This window comes from Penaeus vannamei, chromosome 22 (genome assembly GCF_042767895.1).
Source record: "Penaeus vannamei isolate JL-2024 chromosome 22, ASM4276789v1, whole genome shotgun sequence".
In the NCBI taxonomy this organism is placed as follows: domain Eukaryota; kingdom Metazoa; phylum Arthropoda; class Malacostraca; order Decapoda; family Penaeidae; genus Penaeus; species Penaeus vannamei.
The window spans coordinates 38,536,151-38,552,978 of NC_091570.1; the positions used below are offsets into that span (position 1 = coordinate 38,536,151).

Here is a 16,828-nt window from a genome sequence, read left to right on the forward strand (position 1 = left end):
ACCGCTTCGAATCCGGTTTCGAAACATCGATAAAATAGACGGCATTTCAGTGCTTCGGAGATTCGCTTCGCGGTACAGGGACTTTCACTCTGACTATTCGAACAACGAAATATATCCGAAAATGTTTAAAGATATTTTGTTATTGGAAGAGGGAGTGGTGATACTAGTTTACAAAACATTACATATTCAAAAAGAGGTCAGATATCTCCGAGATTTAAATCTACAAATGTATACAATGATAAAGCAAATCATATATACATGATCGTACATTGAGGGAGTGATTTAAAAATCTGAATTTATACATTAGATGGGCTGGTAATAGTGAATATTTGTTTGAAATATATATATATATATATATATATATATATATATATATATATATATATATATATATATATATTATACATAGAAGAGCGAGAGAGAGAGAGAGAGAGAGAGAGAGAGAGGGAGGGTGATAGAGTGAGAGAGAGAGAGAGAGGGAGGGTGATAGAGTGAGAGAGGGAGAGAGGGAGAGAGGGAGAGAGAGCGAGAGAGAGAGCGAGAGAGAGAGCGAGAGAGAGAGCGAGAGAGAGAGCGAGAGAGAGAGCGAGAGAGAGAGCGAGAGGGAGCGAGAGAGAGAGAGAGAGAGAGAGAGAGAGAGAGAGAGAGAGAGAGAGAGAGAGGGAGAGAGAGAGAGAGAGAGAGAGAGAGAGAGAGAGAGAGAGAGAAAAAGAGAAAGAGAGAGAGAAAAGGTAGAGATAGGAATGAGAAGCAGCAGCAGTAGTAGATGAGAGGAACAGGCGGCTTTTTAATGTAAAACGCCCATAATAAATCTTGGCCACATTACTGAATAGCTAAAATCGGCATTTGACTTTATTGTCTATTGACTCATGACTAGGAATCATGGTGTCAATTCTAAAAAAAGAAAAAAGAAATGAAAGCCAGAGAAAACTATTTATATTATCATCACAGTTAGTCAAATGACCACTTTTAAAAGCCCATTGATTTTGGATTTCAACCATTGTATCTTTTACTCACATTAAAGCGTAGCCAAAACATCGCTTTGTGTTTACATTTGAGCCGCCGGTCACCACGAATAGTCACATGAGACACTAAAATCACTTTCTTTCTTGATAAATATACCAATACAAAATTAAATATGACAGAAATGCAATTAATATCATCAATGCACTTAGAACAAATATTTATGGCAGTATTCAAAGGAGTGGGATGCAAACGTGTTGTTTTATTTTCAACCGAAGTTGAATTTTCTCTTATGGTCTGAGAATTGACTATTTCGGAACCCGGTTAAAAGACTCAAATGCGTTATATCGGGACCCGCTGTGTAGTAAATAACTAGGAGATTAAAAGGACGAAGCAGAGGACATGTGTAGGCTTCCCCCATATTCGGAAAAAAAATGAAATAGAAGTAAAAGAGTAGAGTATGGAAGAATGGAGGAATTTCGAGTGGAGGAATCCATGGAGGAATGGTGAGTGGAGGAATGCATGGAGGAATGGTGAGTGGAGGAATCCATGAAGGAATGGTGAGTGGAGGAATGCATGGAGGAAAGTGTGATACAAGCCGGGGGCTGGAGGGGGGTGGGGGTTAAGGGGTTGAGGAAAAGAGGTTTAGGAGGAAATGAGGGTTTAAGAAGAGAGGTCAGAAAGAATATATGACAATTCTCTGCTTCCGTTATTCCTCTTTGCCTTTATCTCGAAAAAGTTGGGTTACCAGTTGCCTTTCGTTCGAAGTGCATGTGAGGTTTTCCGCTTTCGTCACGTATTCCCTAACCTAACCGTGCCTTTGCATACAGAATTGAAAGTACTAAAAGACGAACCGTGCCTTTGTACACTGAATTGAAAGTACTAAAAGATGTACCAGGGAAAAGAATGATTTAAGATAGAATATTAAACAAACAAACAAACAATAAAATCGTTTGCATGCATTCCAGATCAGAATCTGAGTTTTGACGAATGAACTGACAATGAAACACGATATAAATAAACATCGGTGTTATTGATTGTTATTGAGATTTCGTAAGTTCTTAACATTTACCATCTCGACTGGTAAATTTTTCTGCCATAAGACTTCAAACCTGAAGAATACTGGGAATATATCCTTATCCCTTCCCTAAAGACTCAGTTAATTTCGATTAATTCGAGTTTAAAAGATGCTTCTTCATTTTTAAAAATCCTCCATATTGATATTCGCCAAGAGAACAAACATCATAAATTGTACAGTATTTGGGCAAAGCAATAACCGAGAAGGGAACAACCATCCAAAAAGAAATATTTGCAAGAAATTCCAAAATGCCAATCACAGAGAAAGAAAAACACCCATATATTAATCACATAAGAAAAAAACATCCATATATTAATAACATAAGAAAAATACACCCATATATTAATCACAAGAAAAAAAAAATATATTAATCACATAAGAAAAAAAAACATATTAATCACATAAGAAAAAAAACAACACCCATATATTAATAACGTAAAAAAAACATATATTAATCACATAAGAAAAAAAAAACATATTAATCACATAAAAAAACACCCATACATTAATCACATAAGAAAAAAAACCCACGCATATATTAATCACATAAAAAGCATATTAATCACATAAAAAAAACATTAATCACATAAAAAAAACACCCATATATTAATCACATCAGAAAAATCAAATATATTAATAACATAACTATATCAGCGTCTATTAAGAACCGCCTTATATTAATATAATATAACCCATATGTTAATATATTAATATATTAATAATATATAAATAATATAACCCATATATTAATAGCATAAAACAAAAACATATATTAATAGCATAACTATATCAGCGTCTATTAAGAACCGCCTCCGCGTCAGCCAGCCAGCCATCCAGCAGCAGGCGAACCACAACCACCTTGCGGCCAAAACGCGTTGTCTGAGAATGATCGGACACGAACTTCACGGTAGGGCGCTGGCGGCGGCGGAGGCGAAGGGCAGCTCCATTTGGGAGGCGATTCTCCAGGGACACGGCGGGTTCCTTTTGACGCGGAAGAGGATGAAAAAAAAGGGAAGAGGGGTTGTGTGGGCCTCGCTCGCTTGGACACGGAGGGGGACTACCGCGTTACTCTTGGGGGTTGAGGGATTTTTGGTTTAAGGGGGAAAGGGGGGACGGGAGGGTGGGTGGAGAGTGAGGGGGGCGAAGGAAGGAGGAAGAGGGGAGTGAGGTTGTGGGGAAGAGGAAGACGAGGAGGGGTCTTGGGAAGAGGAAGACGAGGAGGGGGGGCGCGAAGGAAGGAGGAAGACGAGGAGTGGGGTTGTGGGGAAGAGGAGGAAAGGGGACGGGAGGGGAGGTGGAGAGTGAGGGGGGCTTGGGAAGGAGGGAGACGAGGAGGGGGGCGAAGGAAGGAGGAAGAGGGGAGTGGGGTTGTGGGGAAGAGGAGGAAGGGGGACGGGTAGGGGAGGTGGAGAGTGAGGGGGGCTTGGGAAGAGGAAGACGAGGAGGGGGGCGAAGGAAGGAGGAAGACGAGGAGGGGGGCGAAGGAAGGAGGAAGACGAGGAGGGGGGCGAAGGAAGGAGGAAGAGGGGAGTGGGGTTGTGGGGAAGAGGAGGAAGGGGGACGGGAGGGTGGGTAGATAGTGAGGGGGGCTTGGGAAGAGGAAGACGAGGAGGGGGGGCGAAGGAAGGAGGAAGACGAGGAGGGGGGGCGAAGGAAGGAGGAAGAGGGGAGTGGGGTTGTGGGGAAGAGGAAGAGGGGAGTGGGGTTGTGGGGAAGAGGAGATAGGGGGCGAAGAAAGAAGGGTATAAGGAAAGAATGAGGCGAAGTGAAGAAAGAAGATTCAGGGATTAGGAAAAGGAAAGGTAAAGTATAAAAAAAGAAAGGAAAGGCCACGAAAGGGGAAAGGGAGATATCCTATATCAGGAAGCCGAGTAAGGGGTAGGGAAGTTAAAGAGAAAGGACATAGGGAAGGGGAAAGGAGAGACAGAGAGGGGGGGGGGGGCCTTAGACATCCAGAGCCATCTTGTGGTAGAATTCTCGGGTTTCATTAGTAAGCAAGCCATGGTGGTTGAATTAGAGGGGAAATGTGTGGTAGGAGACTCCTTACACTTTCTTAAGGAAGACAAAAGGCGACCTAGACAGACAGCCAGAACGAGGACTAGCTGAGTGAAATGGACGCATACAAATTCACACGGTCTGTGTATAGCTGTCCGTCTGTTTACAAAAGATAATGGCTCTCTGTGTGAATATAGCCTACGTCTTTACGTTGATACATTAATGCTTTTCTCTATCTCGCTCTCTCTCTTTCTTTCTTTCTTTCTTTCTTTCTTTCTTTCTTTCTTTCTCTCTCTCTCTCTCTCTCTCTCTCTCTCTCTCTCTCTCTCTCTCTGAGAGAATGTGTGTGTGTGTGTGTGCATGTATATATGTATATATATATATATATATATATATATATATATATATATATATATATATATATATATATATATATATATATATATACATGTATACATATATATACATGTATACATATATACGTGTGTGTGTAGCAAGAGAGAGAGAGAGTCTGACAGACAGAGATAGACAAGCCAGACAGACAGAGACAGAGCGCGGTGAAATGCGCGAGAAGCCTAGGCCTAAACAGGAAGACAGAAAAAGAGCAAAGCGAATGAGCGAAGCAAAGGTGAAGAGAGGAGGAAGGGTAAGCAAGGAGACAGAAGTGGAGGGAGGGTGACGCAGGGTGAGAGGGGGGGAGAGGGGGGGGGTAGGGGGAGGAGGAGGAGGAGGGGGAGCTAACATGCCGGGCACTTGCTGGGCGTCAAATTATGTTTGTTGGCTTCCACTAATCCTTCAACTCCCCCCCCTCCCCCTCCCCCCACCCGCCTTTAACCCCTTCTTGTTCCTCTCCCTCCATCCCTCTCTCTCTCTCTCTCTCTCTCTCTCTCTCTCTCTCTCTCTCTCTCTCTCTCTCTCTCTCTCTCTCTCTCTCTCTCTCTCTCCCTCTCTCTCTCTCTCTCTCCCTTTCCCTCTCCCTCTCTCTCTCTCTCTCTCCCTCCTTCCCTCCTTCCCTCCTTCCTTCCCTCCCTTCCTCCCTCCCTCCCTCCCTTCCTCCTTCCCTCCCTCCCTCCTTCTTACTTTCCCAAGAACCAATAACTTTCAATCGCTCTTGTGTTCCTTCGTACATTATTCATTTATTTATTCATCTTTTATTGTCGTTGTTATTGATGCATTTATGATGTTTCAAAATTCAAGACACACGCGAGCGAAAAGAAAGGAATTAGATGCAATTAACGTGATGATTAGCAACATTGAGAGAGTGGCAAAGAGGCAGGTTTTGGTGGGATAAATATTTCGTTTTTTTTTGTTATTGTTTTTTTTTCTTAAATGGTGGCAAGCATGTGGAATAAGGAGAACGGGAAGGGGTTACGAAGTACACGGGGAGTGGGGTGAGCTGGTGGGAGAACAGGGAGTGGGGTGAGCTGCAGAGAGAACAGGGAGTGGGGTGATCTGTAGGGAGAACAGGGAGTGGGGTGAGCTGTTGGGAGAACAGGGGGTGGGGTGAGCTGCAGGGAGAACAGGGAGTGGGGTGAGCTGCAGGGAGAACAGAGAGTCGGGTGTATGGCAGAGAGACACAGGGAGTGGGGTGTATGGCAGAGAGAACAGGGGGTGGGGTGAGCTGCAGAGAGAACAGGGAGTGGGATGAGCTGCAGGGAGAACAGGGAGTGGGGTGTATGGCAGAGAGAACAGGGAGTAGGGTATTTTGTAGACAGAACAGGGAGTAGGATGACTTGCGGGGAGAACAGGGAGTGGGATAGCTGGCAGGGAGAACAGGGAGTGGAGTGAATTACAGAGAACGGGGAGTGGGGTAAACATGAGAGAGAACAGGGAGTGGGGTACTTTGTAAGTAGAAAAGGGAGATCCGAGAGTGGGATACCTGGCAGGGAGAACAGGGAGTGGGCTGAATGACAGGGAGAACAGGGATTGGGGTGTATGGCAGAGAGAACAGGGAGTGGGATAGCTGGCAGGGAGAACAGGGAGTGGGGTATTTTGTAGACAGAACAGGGAGTGGAGTGAAGAGCAGGGAGAAGTGGGATAGCTGGCAGGGAGAACAGGGAGTGGGGTGAATGGCAAGGGGAGCAGGGAGAGGGACTGATAACAATATTTGACACCGGGGATTCGGTAATCAATACAGAAATGTGTGCCGAACATAGGTAGAAGATGGAATTTAGTATTGACACAGGAAGTGGGGTACGAGGAGTGGATTTAACACAGGGAATGGGGTACGAGTGGTTTTAACACAGGGAGTGGGGCACGAGTGGATTTAACACAGGAAGTGGGGCACGAGGAGTGGATTTAACACAGGGAATGGGGCGCGCCTGATGGATTTAACACAGGGAATGGGGTACGAGGAGTGGATTTAACACAGGAAGTGGGGCGCGACTGATGGATTTAACACAGGGAATGGGGCGCGAGTGGATTTAACACAGGGAATGGGGTACGAGTGGTTTTAACACAGGAAGTGGGGCACGAGTGGATTTAACACAGGAAGTGGGGCACGAGGAGTGGATTTAACACAGGGAATGGGGCGCGCCTGATGGATTTAACACAGGGAATGGGGTACGAGGAGTGGATTTAACACAGGAAGTGGGGTACGAGTGGTTTTAACACAGGGAATGGGGCGCGACTGATGGATTTAACACAGGGAATGGGGTACGAGTGGATTTAACACAGGGAATGGGGTACGAGTGGTTTTAACACAGGAGATAGGGCACGACTGATGGATTTAACACAGGGAATGGGGTACGAGTGGATTTAACACAGGAGATAGGGCACGACTGATGGATTTAACACAGGGAATGGGGTACGAAGAGTGGATGTAACACAGGGAATGGGGTACGAGGAGTGGATGTAACACAGGAAGTGGGTACGAGGAGTGGATTTAACACAGGGAATGGGGTACGAGTGGATTTAACACAGGAGATAGGGCACGACTGATGGATTTAACACAGGGAATGGGGTACGAGTGGTTTTAACACAGGGAATGGGGCGCGAATGGATTTAACACAGGAAGTGGGGTACGAGTGGATTTAACACAGGAGATAGGGCACGGCTGATGGATTTAACACAGGGAATGGGGTACGAGTGGTTTTAACACAGGGAATGGGGTACGAGTGGTTTTAACACAGGAGATAGGGCACGGCTGATGGATTTAACACAGGGAATGGGGTACGAGTGGTTTTAACACAGGGAATGGGGTACGAGTGGTTTTAACACAGGGAATGTGGTACGAGGAGTGGTTTTAACACAGGGAATGGGGTACGAGTGGATTTAACACAGGGAATGGGGTGCGAGTGGTTTTAACACAGGGAATGGGGCGCGACAAATGGATTTAACACAGGGAATGGGGTACGAAGAGTGGATGTAACACAGGGAATGGGGTACGAAGAGTGGATGTAACACAGGGAATGGGGTACGAGTGGTTTTAACACAGGGAATGGGGTACGAGTGGTTTTAACACAGGGAATGGGGTACGAGTGGTTTTAACACAGGGAATGGGGTACAAGTGGTTTTAGCACAGGGAATGGGGTACGAGTATATTTAACACAGGGAATGGGGTACGAGGAGTGGATTTAACACAGGGAATGGGGTACGAGTGGATTTAACACAGGGAATGGGGTACGAGTGGTTTTAACACAGGGAATGGGGTACGAGTGGTTTTAACACAGGGAATGGGGTGCGAGTGGATTTAACACAGGAAATGGGGTACGAGGAGTGGATTTAACACAGGGAATGGGGTACAAGGAGTGGTTTTAACACAGGGAATGGGGTACGAGTGGTTTTAACACAGGGAATGGGGTACGAGTGGTTTTAGCACAGGGAATGGGGTACGAGTGGTTTTAACACAGGGAATGGGGTACGAGTGGTTTTAACACAGGGAATGGGGTACGAGGAGTGGATGTAACACAGGAAGTGGGTACGAGGAGTGGATTTAACACAGGGAATGGGGTACGAGTGGATTTAACACAGGAGATAGGGCACGACTGATGGATTTAACACAGGGAATGGGGTACGAAGAGTGGATTTAACACAGGGAATGGGGTACGAGGAGTGGATTTAACACAGGGAATGGGGTACGAGTGGTTTTAACACAGGAAGTGGGGTACGAGTGGATTTAACACAGGGAATGGCGCGCGACTGATGGATTTAACACAGGGAATGGGATACGAGTGGTTTTAACACAGGGAATGGGGTACGAGTGGTTTTAACACAGGGAATGGGGTACAAGTGGAATTAACACAGGGAATGGGGTACGAGTATATTTAACACAGGGAATGGGATACGAGGAGTGGATTTAACACAGGGAATGGGGTACGAGGAATGGATTTAACACAGGAAATGGGGTACAACTGGTAAAGCTAAAACAGAAAATGAGGTATGAGGGTGGAATTAACACAGAAAATGTGATAAAAGGGTGGAATTAACACAGAAAATGTGATAAAAGGGTGGAATTAACACAGAAAATGTGATAAAAGGGTGGAATTAACACAGAAAATGTGATAAAAGGGTGGAATTAACACAGAAAATGAGGATACGAGTGTGGCGATAACAGAAAATAGGATAAAAGAGTAGACTTATCACAAGAAATGGGGATACGAGCGTGGAGATAACACAGAAAATGGGATAAAAGAGTAGATATAGCACAGAATATTAGGATACAAGGGGTGGAATTAACATAATGGTAGAAGGTTGCAGTTAATACAGGAAATTATGTATGAGGTTGTATGGCTGTGAAATTAACAAAATAAAAAATAAAAAAACAATAAAAATTAAATGATGAAAATGGAATTGAAATTGAAATTAACAAAAGAAAAAAGAAAAAACAATAAAAATTAAATGATGAAAATGGAATTGAAATTGAACGAAAAAATAACAATAACAATGAAATGATGAAAGTTAACCGAAAAAATAACAATGGTAGAAAATAGAAAAATTAAAAATGAAGTAACCAGCAGTTGTATAGAATTTAGATGGAATGAGATGTAAAGACAGAAGATAAATAAGGAATATAGATAAGTGCCAAAAAACAGAGTGAAAAGTTTAGAGAATTTATAACTCTCTCTCTCTCTCTCTCTCTCTCTCTCTCTCACACACACACACACACACACACACACACACACACACACACACACACACACACACACACACATACACACATACACACACAAAAAAAAAAAACAGGAGAAAAGAACCAATTATAAAAAGCGCGCATAAGATTTAGAAAGAAAATGAAAAGAAAAAGAAAAAAAAAAAACAATGGAATCAGCACAAGAAACACAAAATATATCTAGACAAAATGAAAAAAAAAAGAAACAAAAAACAAAAACAAAAGATATTTAGACAAAATAGAAAAAAAAACAAAAAACAAAAACAAAAGATATTTAGACAAAATAGAAAAAAAAACAAAAAAACAAAACAAAACAAAAAGAAAAAGGAAAAAGCGATACGTCTTCGTGACAGCCAAATAAACTTCCCTTTTATTTGGGAGTCAAATGTCATAATGCATTCACGGCAGAGAGAGAGGCTGACCACAAGACGCGAGGCAAATGCTCCACTTTTCCCCTTTATTTCTCGTTCTTGTTCTTTGGTTTCCTTGTTCTCTCGTCTCGTTCTCTATTGCTGTTCCACCAGAATTTATTATTATTATTATTATTTTATTATTATTATTTTTTTTTTTTTTTTGTCAAGCTCCCTCACTTTTCCCCTTTATTTCTTGTTCTTTGGTTTCCTTGTTCTCTCGTCTCGTTCTTTAGCATCACGTTTCGTCTGTGCTATTCCACCAGATTTTTTTTTTTTTTTTTTTTTTTTATCAAGCCCCTCACTTTCTCCTTCATTTCTTGATCTTGTTCTTTGGTTCCCTTGTTCTCTCGTCTCGTTCTCTATTGCTGTTCCACCAGAATTTGTTATGTTTTTTTTTTTTTTTTTTTTTTTATTTTTTTTTTTTTTTTGTCAAGCTCTCTCACTTTCCCTTCATTTTCTTATCTTGTTCTTTGGTTTCCTTGTTCTTTCTTCTCGTTCTTTAGCGTCACGTTTTGTTTGTGCTATTCCATCAGTTTCTATTTTTTTTTTTTTATCAAGTCCCCTTCATTTCTCGTTCTTGTTCTTTGGTTTCCTTGTTCTCTCTTCTCGTTCTTTAGCATCACGTTTCGTCTGTGCTATTCCACCAGATTTTTAATTTTTTTTATCAAGCCCCCTTCACTTTTCCCTTCATTTCTTGATCTTGTTCTTTGGTTTCCTTGTTCTCTCGTCTCGTTCTCTATTGCTGTTCCACCAGAATTTGTTATTATTATTATTATTATTATTATTATTATTATTATTTATTTATTTATTTTTTTTTTTGTCAAGCTCCCTCACTTTTCCCCTTCATTTCTTGATCTTGTTCTTTGGTTTCCTTGTTCTCTCTTTTCGTTCTTTAGCGTCACGTTTTGTTTGTGCTATTCCATCAGTTTTTATTTTTTTCTTTCTTTTTTTTATTATTATTATTTCTTTTTATCAAGCCCCCTCACTTTTCTCCTTCATTTCTTGATCTTGTTCTTTGGTTCCCTTGTTCTCTCTTCTCGTTCTTTAGCATTACGTTTCGTCTATGTTGTTCCTCCAGAATTTATTATTATTATTTATTATTTATATTATTTATTATTTTTTTTTTTGTCAATACCACCCCCCCCCCTACTTTTCCCTTCATTTCTTGATCTTGTTCTTTGGTTTTCTTGTTCTCTCTTCTCGTTCTTTAGCGTTACGTTTCGTCTATGCTATTCCACCAGAATTTATAGTTAGGTTTTAGTTTTTTTTTTTTTTTATCAATTTACGTTTCGTCTATGCTGTTCCACCAGAAAGTAGTATTAGGTTTTATTATTATTATTTTTTTTATCAAGTTATGTTTCGTCTATGCTATTCATTCAGAATCTATTATTAGGATTTAGTTTTTTCTTTCTTTTTTTTTTATCAATTTACGTCTATGCTATTCCTTCAGAATTTATCATTAGGATTTAGTTTCTCTCTTTCTTTCTTTTTTAATCAATTTAGGTTTCGTCTCTGCTATTCCTTCAGAATTTATAATTAGGTTTTTTGTTTTTTTTCTTTCTTTCTTTTCATCAATTTACGTTTCGTCTATGCTATTCCACCAGAATTTTTTATTAGTTTTTTTTCTTTCTTTTTTCTGTCAATTTACGTTTCGTCTATGCTATTCCTTCAGAATTTATAATTAGGTTTTTAGTTTTTTCTATCTTTCTTTCTTTCTTTTTTAATCAATTTACGTTTCGTCTATGCTATTCCTTCAGAATTTATTATTAGGTTTTAGTTTTTTTTCTTTCTTTCTCTCTTTCTTTTTTAATCAATTTACGTTTCGTCTCTCCTATTCCTCCAGAATTTATTATTAGGATTTAGTTTTTTTTTCTTTCTTTCTTTTTAATCAATTTACGTTTCGTCTCTCCTATTCCTCCAGAATTTATCATTAGGATTTATATTTTCTTTCTTTTTTCCTATCAATTTCCCCCCTCCCCCCTCCCCCTCCCCATCCCCCCTCCCCCCTTAAGATGCGCACCCACATTTCTTTCCCATTCCTACCCACCGCCCCTCTCTCGGCAGCGTCCCCGCCCCTCTCTCTCGTCACTCCTGCTGGGGGCGTCGCGCTATCTATGCCGTTGCGAAGCAGAAGGAGCAGAAAGGAGGGCCACGCGTTATACGGGAACAGCAGCCGACAAAGGGGTAGGAAGGAGGAGGAGGGTGAGAGGGGAAGAAAGGGGAGAGGAGGAGGAGGGGAGAGGAGGAAGGAGGGGGAGGAGGGGGAGGAGGAGGAAGGGAGAGAAGAAAGGGGAGGTGAGAGGGGGAAGAGGGAGAGCCTGAGGGCGGTTGAGGAGGAGGAGGAGGTGAGAGGGGAGAGGAGGAAGGGAGAGAAGAAAGGGGAGGTGAGAGAGGGGAAAGGAGGGGGAGAGGGGAAGGAGGGGGAGAGGGAGAGCCTGAGGGCGGTTGAGGAGGAGGAGGAAGGGAGAGGAGGTGAGAGAGGGGAGAGGAGGAAGGGAGAGGAGGTGAGAGAGGGGAGAGGAGGGGGAGAGGGAGAGCCTGAGGGCGGTTGAGGAGGAGGAGGGAGGGGAGAGAGGGGAGAGGAGGAGGAGGAGGAGGAGGAGGGGGAAAAGGAGGACCTGTGGAAGAGTCCTGTGAAGTAATGTTCGCCAGGATGTGACTAATGTAGTCAACACAATATTATTTTTTTTCTTCCCCCCTCTCGCTCTCTCGCTCTTATTCCTTTCGACTTGGTCCCGCCCGAGATAGCGGCCCCTCAAATGCATTTTTCACATTCCCGGTCTGGGATATTCTCAGCACTGCCGGACTCAAAAGCTTAAAGACGGGTACTCACTGCTAAGGGAGAGAACGGAGGGAAGGAGAAGGGGAGGAAGGGGTATTGTTGACATTGGAGGAGGAGGAGGAGGAGGGGTGAGAGAAGGGGAGACGGAGGGAGAAGGGAGAAGGGGAGGGGGAGAGAGACGGAAGGAAGGGAGAGGGTGAGAGACGGAGGGAAGGAGAAGGGGAGGAAGGGGTATTGTTGACATTGGAGGAGGAGGAGGAGGGGTGAGAGAAGGGGAGAGATGGAGGGAGAAGGGAGAAGGGGAGGGGGGGAGGCGGAAGGAAGGAGAGGGGGAGAGACGGAGGGAAGGAGAAGGGGAGGAAGGGGTATTGTTGACATTGGAGGAGGAGGAGGAGGAGGTGTGAGAGGGGGGAGACGGAGGGAAAGGGAGAAGGGGAGGGAAGGGAGAAGGGAGAGCGGGAGGGAGGGAGGGGAGGAGAAGGGGAGAGACGGAGGGAAGGAGCAGGGGAGGAAGGGGTATTGTTGACATTGGAGGAGGAGGAGGAGGAGGAGGACGGGTGAGAGGGGGGAGATGGAGGGAGAAGGGAGAAGGGGGAGGGGGGAGGCGGAAGGGAGAGCGGGAGAGACGGAGAGCGGGAGAGGGGAGACACGAAGCGAAGGGAGAGGGGGAAGGGGGGAGAGACGGAGGGAGAAGGGAAGAGGGAGAAGGGAGAGGGGAGAGACGTAGCGAAGGGAGGTGGGGAGAAGGGAGAGGAGAGAGAAGGAAGGAAGGGAGAAGGGAGAGACGTAGCGAAGGGAGAGACGGAAGAAAGGGAGAGGAGAGAGACGGAAGGGAAGAGGGGAGGACACGTCACTACTCTTCTCCACCTGAATCGTCGCCGTTCGCTGCCAAAGTTCACCTTTGCCTTATATCAAGTCCCTTCCTCGCCCTTATCTTTAACTTGTCATTATTTCGTGTCTGTCAGTCGTGCCATTCTTACAGTCCAGGCGGTGCCAGACGTAAGATGCGTCTCCGTAATTTCTCTTGTCATACACCATGAAAACATTAATTATTGTACTGGAATTGGGTAGACGTACTTATGTATAGATTTCATTTTGTGTATGTATACCTATTCGTGAAGCAGATTCAAAATTTACTTATCTTATTTACAGAGAGTATACTGGCAGCCTTCTCTCTATGTTCACCCCCCCCCCCCAAAAAAAAAAAAAAAAAAAAAAAAAAAAACAAGAGAAAAAAAAAAAAAAAAAAAATATATATATATATATATATATATATATATATATAATTATTATTATCAGGTATTCCTTACATATTACAGCACAAAATGGAGAATACTTAATCAGAAAATAAGATTTGATTCTAAAACCATTATTGCGAGGGAAGTGCATACAGACCAAAGCAAATACAGTAAAAAAAAACAAAAACAAAAAAAAACATCCATAATAGTAAGTACACACAGATCGAGACAGCGAAATGGGCGCGGACGGCAAGGCGGCTCAGTGGCAACATAACACACACACACACACACACACGCACACACACACACACACACACACACACACACACATACATACATACATACATACACACACACACACACACACACACGCACACATACACACACACACACACACACACACATACACACACACGCGAGGTAATCTAAATAGGTTAATATTTCATTGTCTGTGAGAAGACCAATTCGTGTATTAATCAACACCATTATTGTCTTCCATTTATTATTGGTTTATTGATATCCAAATTCCTTTCACTTTTTTACCTCAAACTCGAATGATTAATAGAAATACTTTTTTTTTTTTTTTTTTTTAAATTTCACTCATTTTTTTACCCAAACTCGAATGATTAATAGAAATACTTTTTTTTTTTTTTTTTAAATTTCACTCATTTTATTTTTAACCCAAACTCGAATGATTAATAGAAATACCTTTTTTTTTTTTTTTTAATTTCACTCATTTTTTTTTTTTACCCAAACTCGAATGATTAATAGAAATACTTTTTTTTTTTTAAATTTCACTCATTTTTTTTTACCCAAACTCGAATGATTAATAAAATTACTTTTTTTTTTTTTTTTTTTTTTTTTTTTTTTTTAATTTCACTCATTTTTTTTTACCCAAACTCGAATGATTAATAGAAATACTTTTTTTTTTTTTTTTAAATTTCACTCATTTTTTTTTTACCCAAACTCGAATGATTAATAGAAATACTTTTTTTTTTTTTTAATTTCACTCATTTTTTTTTAACCCAAACTCGAATGATTAATAGAAATACTTTTTTTTTTTTTTTAATTTCACTCATCTTTTTTTTAACCCAAACTCGAATGATTAATAGAAATACTTTTTTTTTTTTAAATTTCACTCATTTTTTTTTAACCCAAACTCGAATGATTAATAGAAATACTTTTTTTTTTTTTTTTAATTTCACTCATTTTTTTTTAACCCAAACTCGAATGATTAATAGAAATACTTTTTTTTTTTAAATTTCACTCATTTTTTTTAACCCAAACTCGAATGATTAATAGAAATACTTTTTTTTTTTTTTAAATTTCACTCATTTTTTTTAACCCAAACTCGAATGATTAATAGAAATACTTTTTTTTTTTTTTTTAATTTCACTCTTTTTTTTTTTTTAACCCAAACTCGAATGATTAATAGAAATACTTTTTTTTTTTTTTTTTTTTAAATTTCACTCATTTTTTTTAACCCAAACTCGAATGATTAATAGAAATACTTTTTTTTTTAAATTTCACTCATTTTTTTTAACCCAAACTCGAATGATTAATAGAAATACTTTTTTTTTTTAAATTTCACTCATCTTTTTTTAACCCAAACTCGAATGATTAATAGAAATACTTTTTTTTTTTTTAAATTTCACTCATTTTTTTTTTACCCAAACTCGAATGATTAATAGAAATACTTTTTTTTTTTAATTTCACTCATTTTTTTTTAACCCAAACTCGAATGATTAATAGAAATACTTTTTTTTTTAAAATTTCACTCATTTTTTTTTACCCAAACTCGAATGATTAATAGAAATACTTTTTTTTTTAAATTTCACTCATTTTTTTTTACCCAAACTCGAATGATTAATAGAAATATTTTTTTTTTTTTAATTTCACTCATTTTTTTTTAACCCAAACTCGAATGATTAATAGAAATACTTTTTTTTTTTTTTTTTAATTTCACTCATTTTTTTTTAACCCAAACTCGAATGATTAATAGAAATACTTTTTTTTTTCTTTTTTTTTTTTTTTTTTTTTAACTTCCAGACCTTTGTTGTAGGAAGACCTATAACCAGGTTACATAAAAGAGGGAATAACAGTACTAAGCTACGAGAAATAGGAGAAGAAGAAAAAAAAAGAAGAAAAAAAGAAGAAAAAATAACGTGCTTAGTTAAATGACACTGGCGTTTTCTAGTCAAAAATACCATTCACAGTTTGATATATATATATATATATATATATATATATATATATATATATATATATATATATATATATATATATATATATATATATATATATATATATATATATATTATTACTGATTGTGGCAAAGTAGTATTTTTCATAATACATGATCTTATTATATTCAGGTATTTAAGAATAAGTCCGTTCAAACTCACGCAGACTCACAGGTATTTCGTGAACTATTTTCTAAAAAGAAAAATAATGCGATAATAAACAATATCAAACGATCGGGATTTATCCGTACCAAGAAAAGAAAAATTGCTCACCCTATTTTCCTGGCCATTTTAAGGCAGCTTTTTCCCGAATGCTGAATCTACTTCGTTATTGAATATATTTTATTGATTTTTTTAAGAATTAAATTGAAATAAACATTTAAAAACATATGAAACATGAAATAGACATTTTATTTAATTAATCAAATTGAAATAAACATTTAAAAACAGATGGAACATGGAATAAACACTATTTTTGATTTAGATAAAAATGTCAAAATATCCATCTTATTTCCCCCTCTCTGGTCCCCCCCTTCTCCCCCCCCCCCATCTGCACGAAACTGTATTGACATAAATATATATATATCTACTAGTCAGAAGGCTAGGAAACTTTAATTGTTGTTCTTGAAATTGGGAAGGTTAATAAGAATATTCCCATGTTTCTTTCACAAAAAAACAAGAATAAAAATAGGCATATCAACACCAATGACAAACAACCACTCACGCAAATGACATGACTCATAACAAACTAATTATATAACAGATATACTAACGATATATAACATATATATATAAAATTATAAAAATATATATAACGATATATATATAAAATAGATATATAGCTAATTATATATATATAAGATATATAAGATATATAAGATATATATACAGATATAACTAACAGATATACCTGCAAGATAGTGAGATTACAAAGTTAAATAAACAAGAAATTAATATCACGCAACCGCCTCGCCAAGCAAATTCAAAACACAAACAAGAATTAATA

The 16,828-nt window shown here is 39.7% G+C and overlaps 2 protein-coding genes across 2 annotated transcripts in view; both read left to right on the top strand.

Annotated features, from left to right (window-relative positions):
* Window positions 1-16,828, top strand: part of Hdc (histidine decarboxylase) — a 125,084-nt gene that overhangs the window by 1,009 nt on the left and 107,247 nt on the right. The window lies entirely within an intron of this gene.
* On the top strand, window positions 6,472-8,026 carry LOC138865797 (uncharacterized PPE family protein PPE40-like). The gene is made up of 8 exons (XM_070137125.1): window positions 6,472-6,476; window positions 6,652-6,720; window positions 6,835-6,966; window positions 7,139-7,207; window positions 7,348-7,419; window positions 7,502-7,567; window positions 7,679-7,744; window positions 7,888-8,026. Exons 1-8 carry the CDS (start codon window positions 6,472-6,474, stop codon window positions 8,024-8,026), a joined length of 618 nt encoding a protein of 205 aa, XP_069993226.1.

Bases quoted from the DNA above. Each gene is read 5' to 3' on its own strand.
- LOC138865797 (XM_070137125.1), top strand. The intron at 7,208-7,347 runs GTACGAGTGGTT...GTTTTAACACAG, and splicing joins GATTTAACACAGGGAATGGG to GGAATGGGGCGCGACAAATG. The intron at 7,568-7,678 runs GTACGAGTATAT...GTTTTAACACAG, and splicing joins GTTTTAGCACAGGGAATGGG to GGAATGGGGTACGAGTGGTT.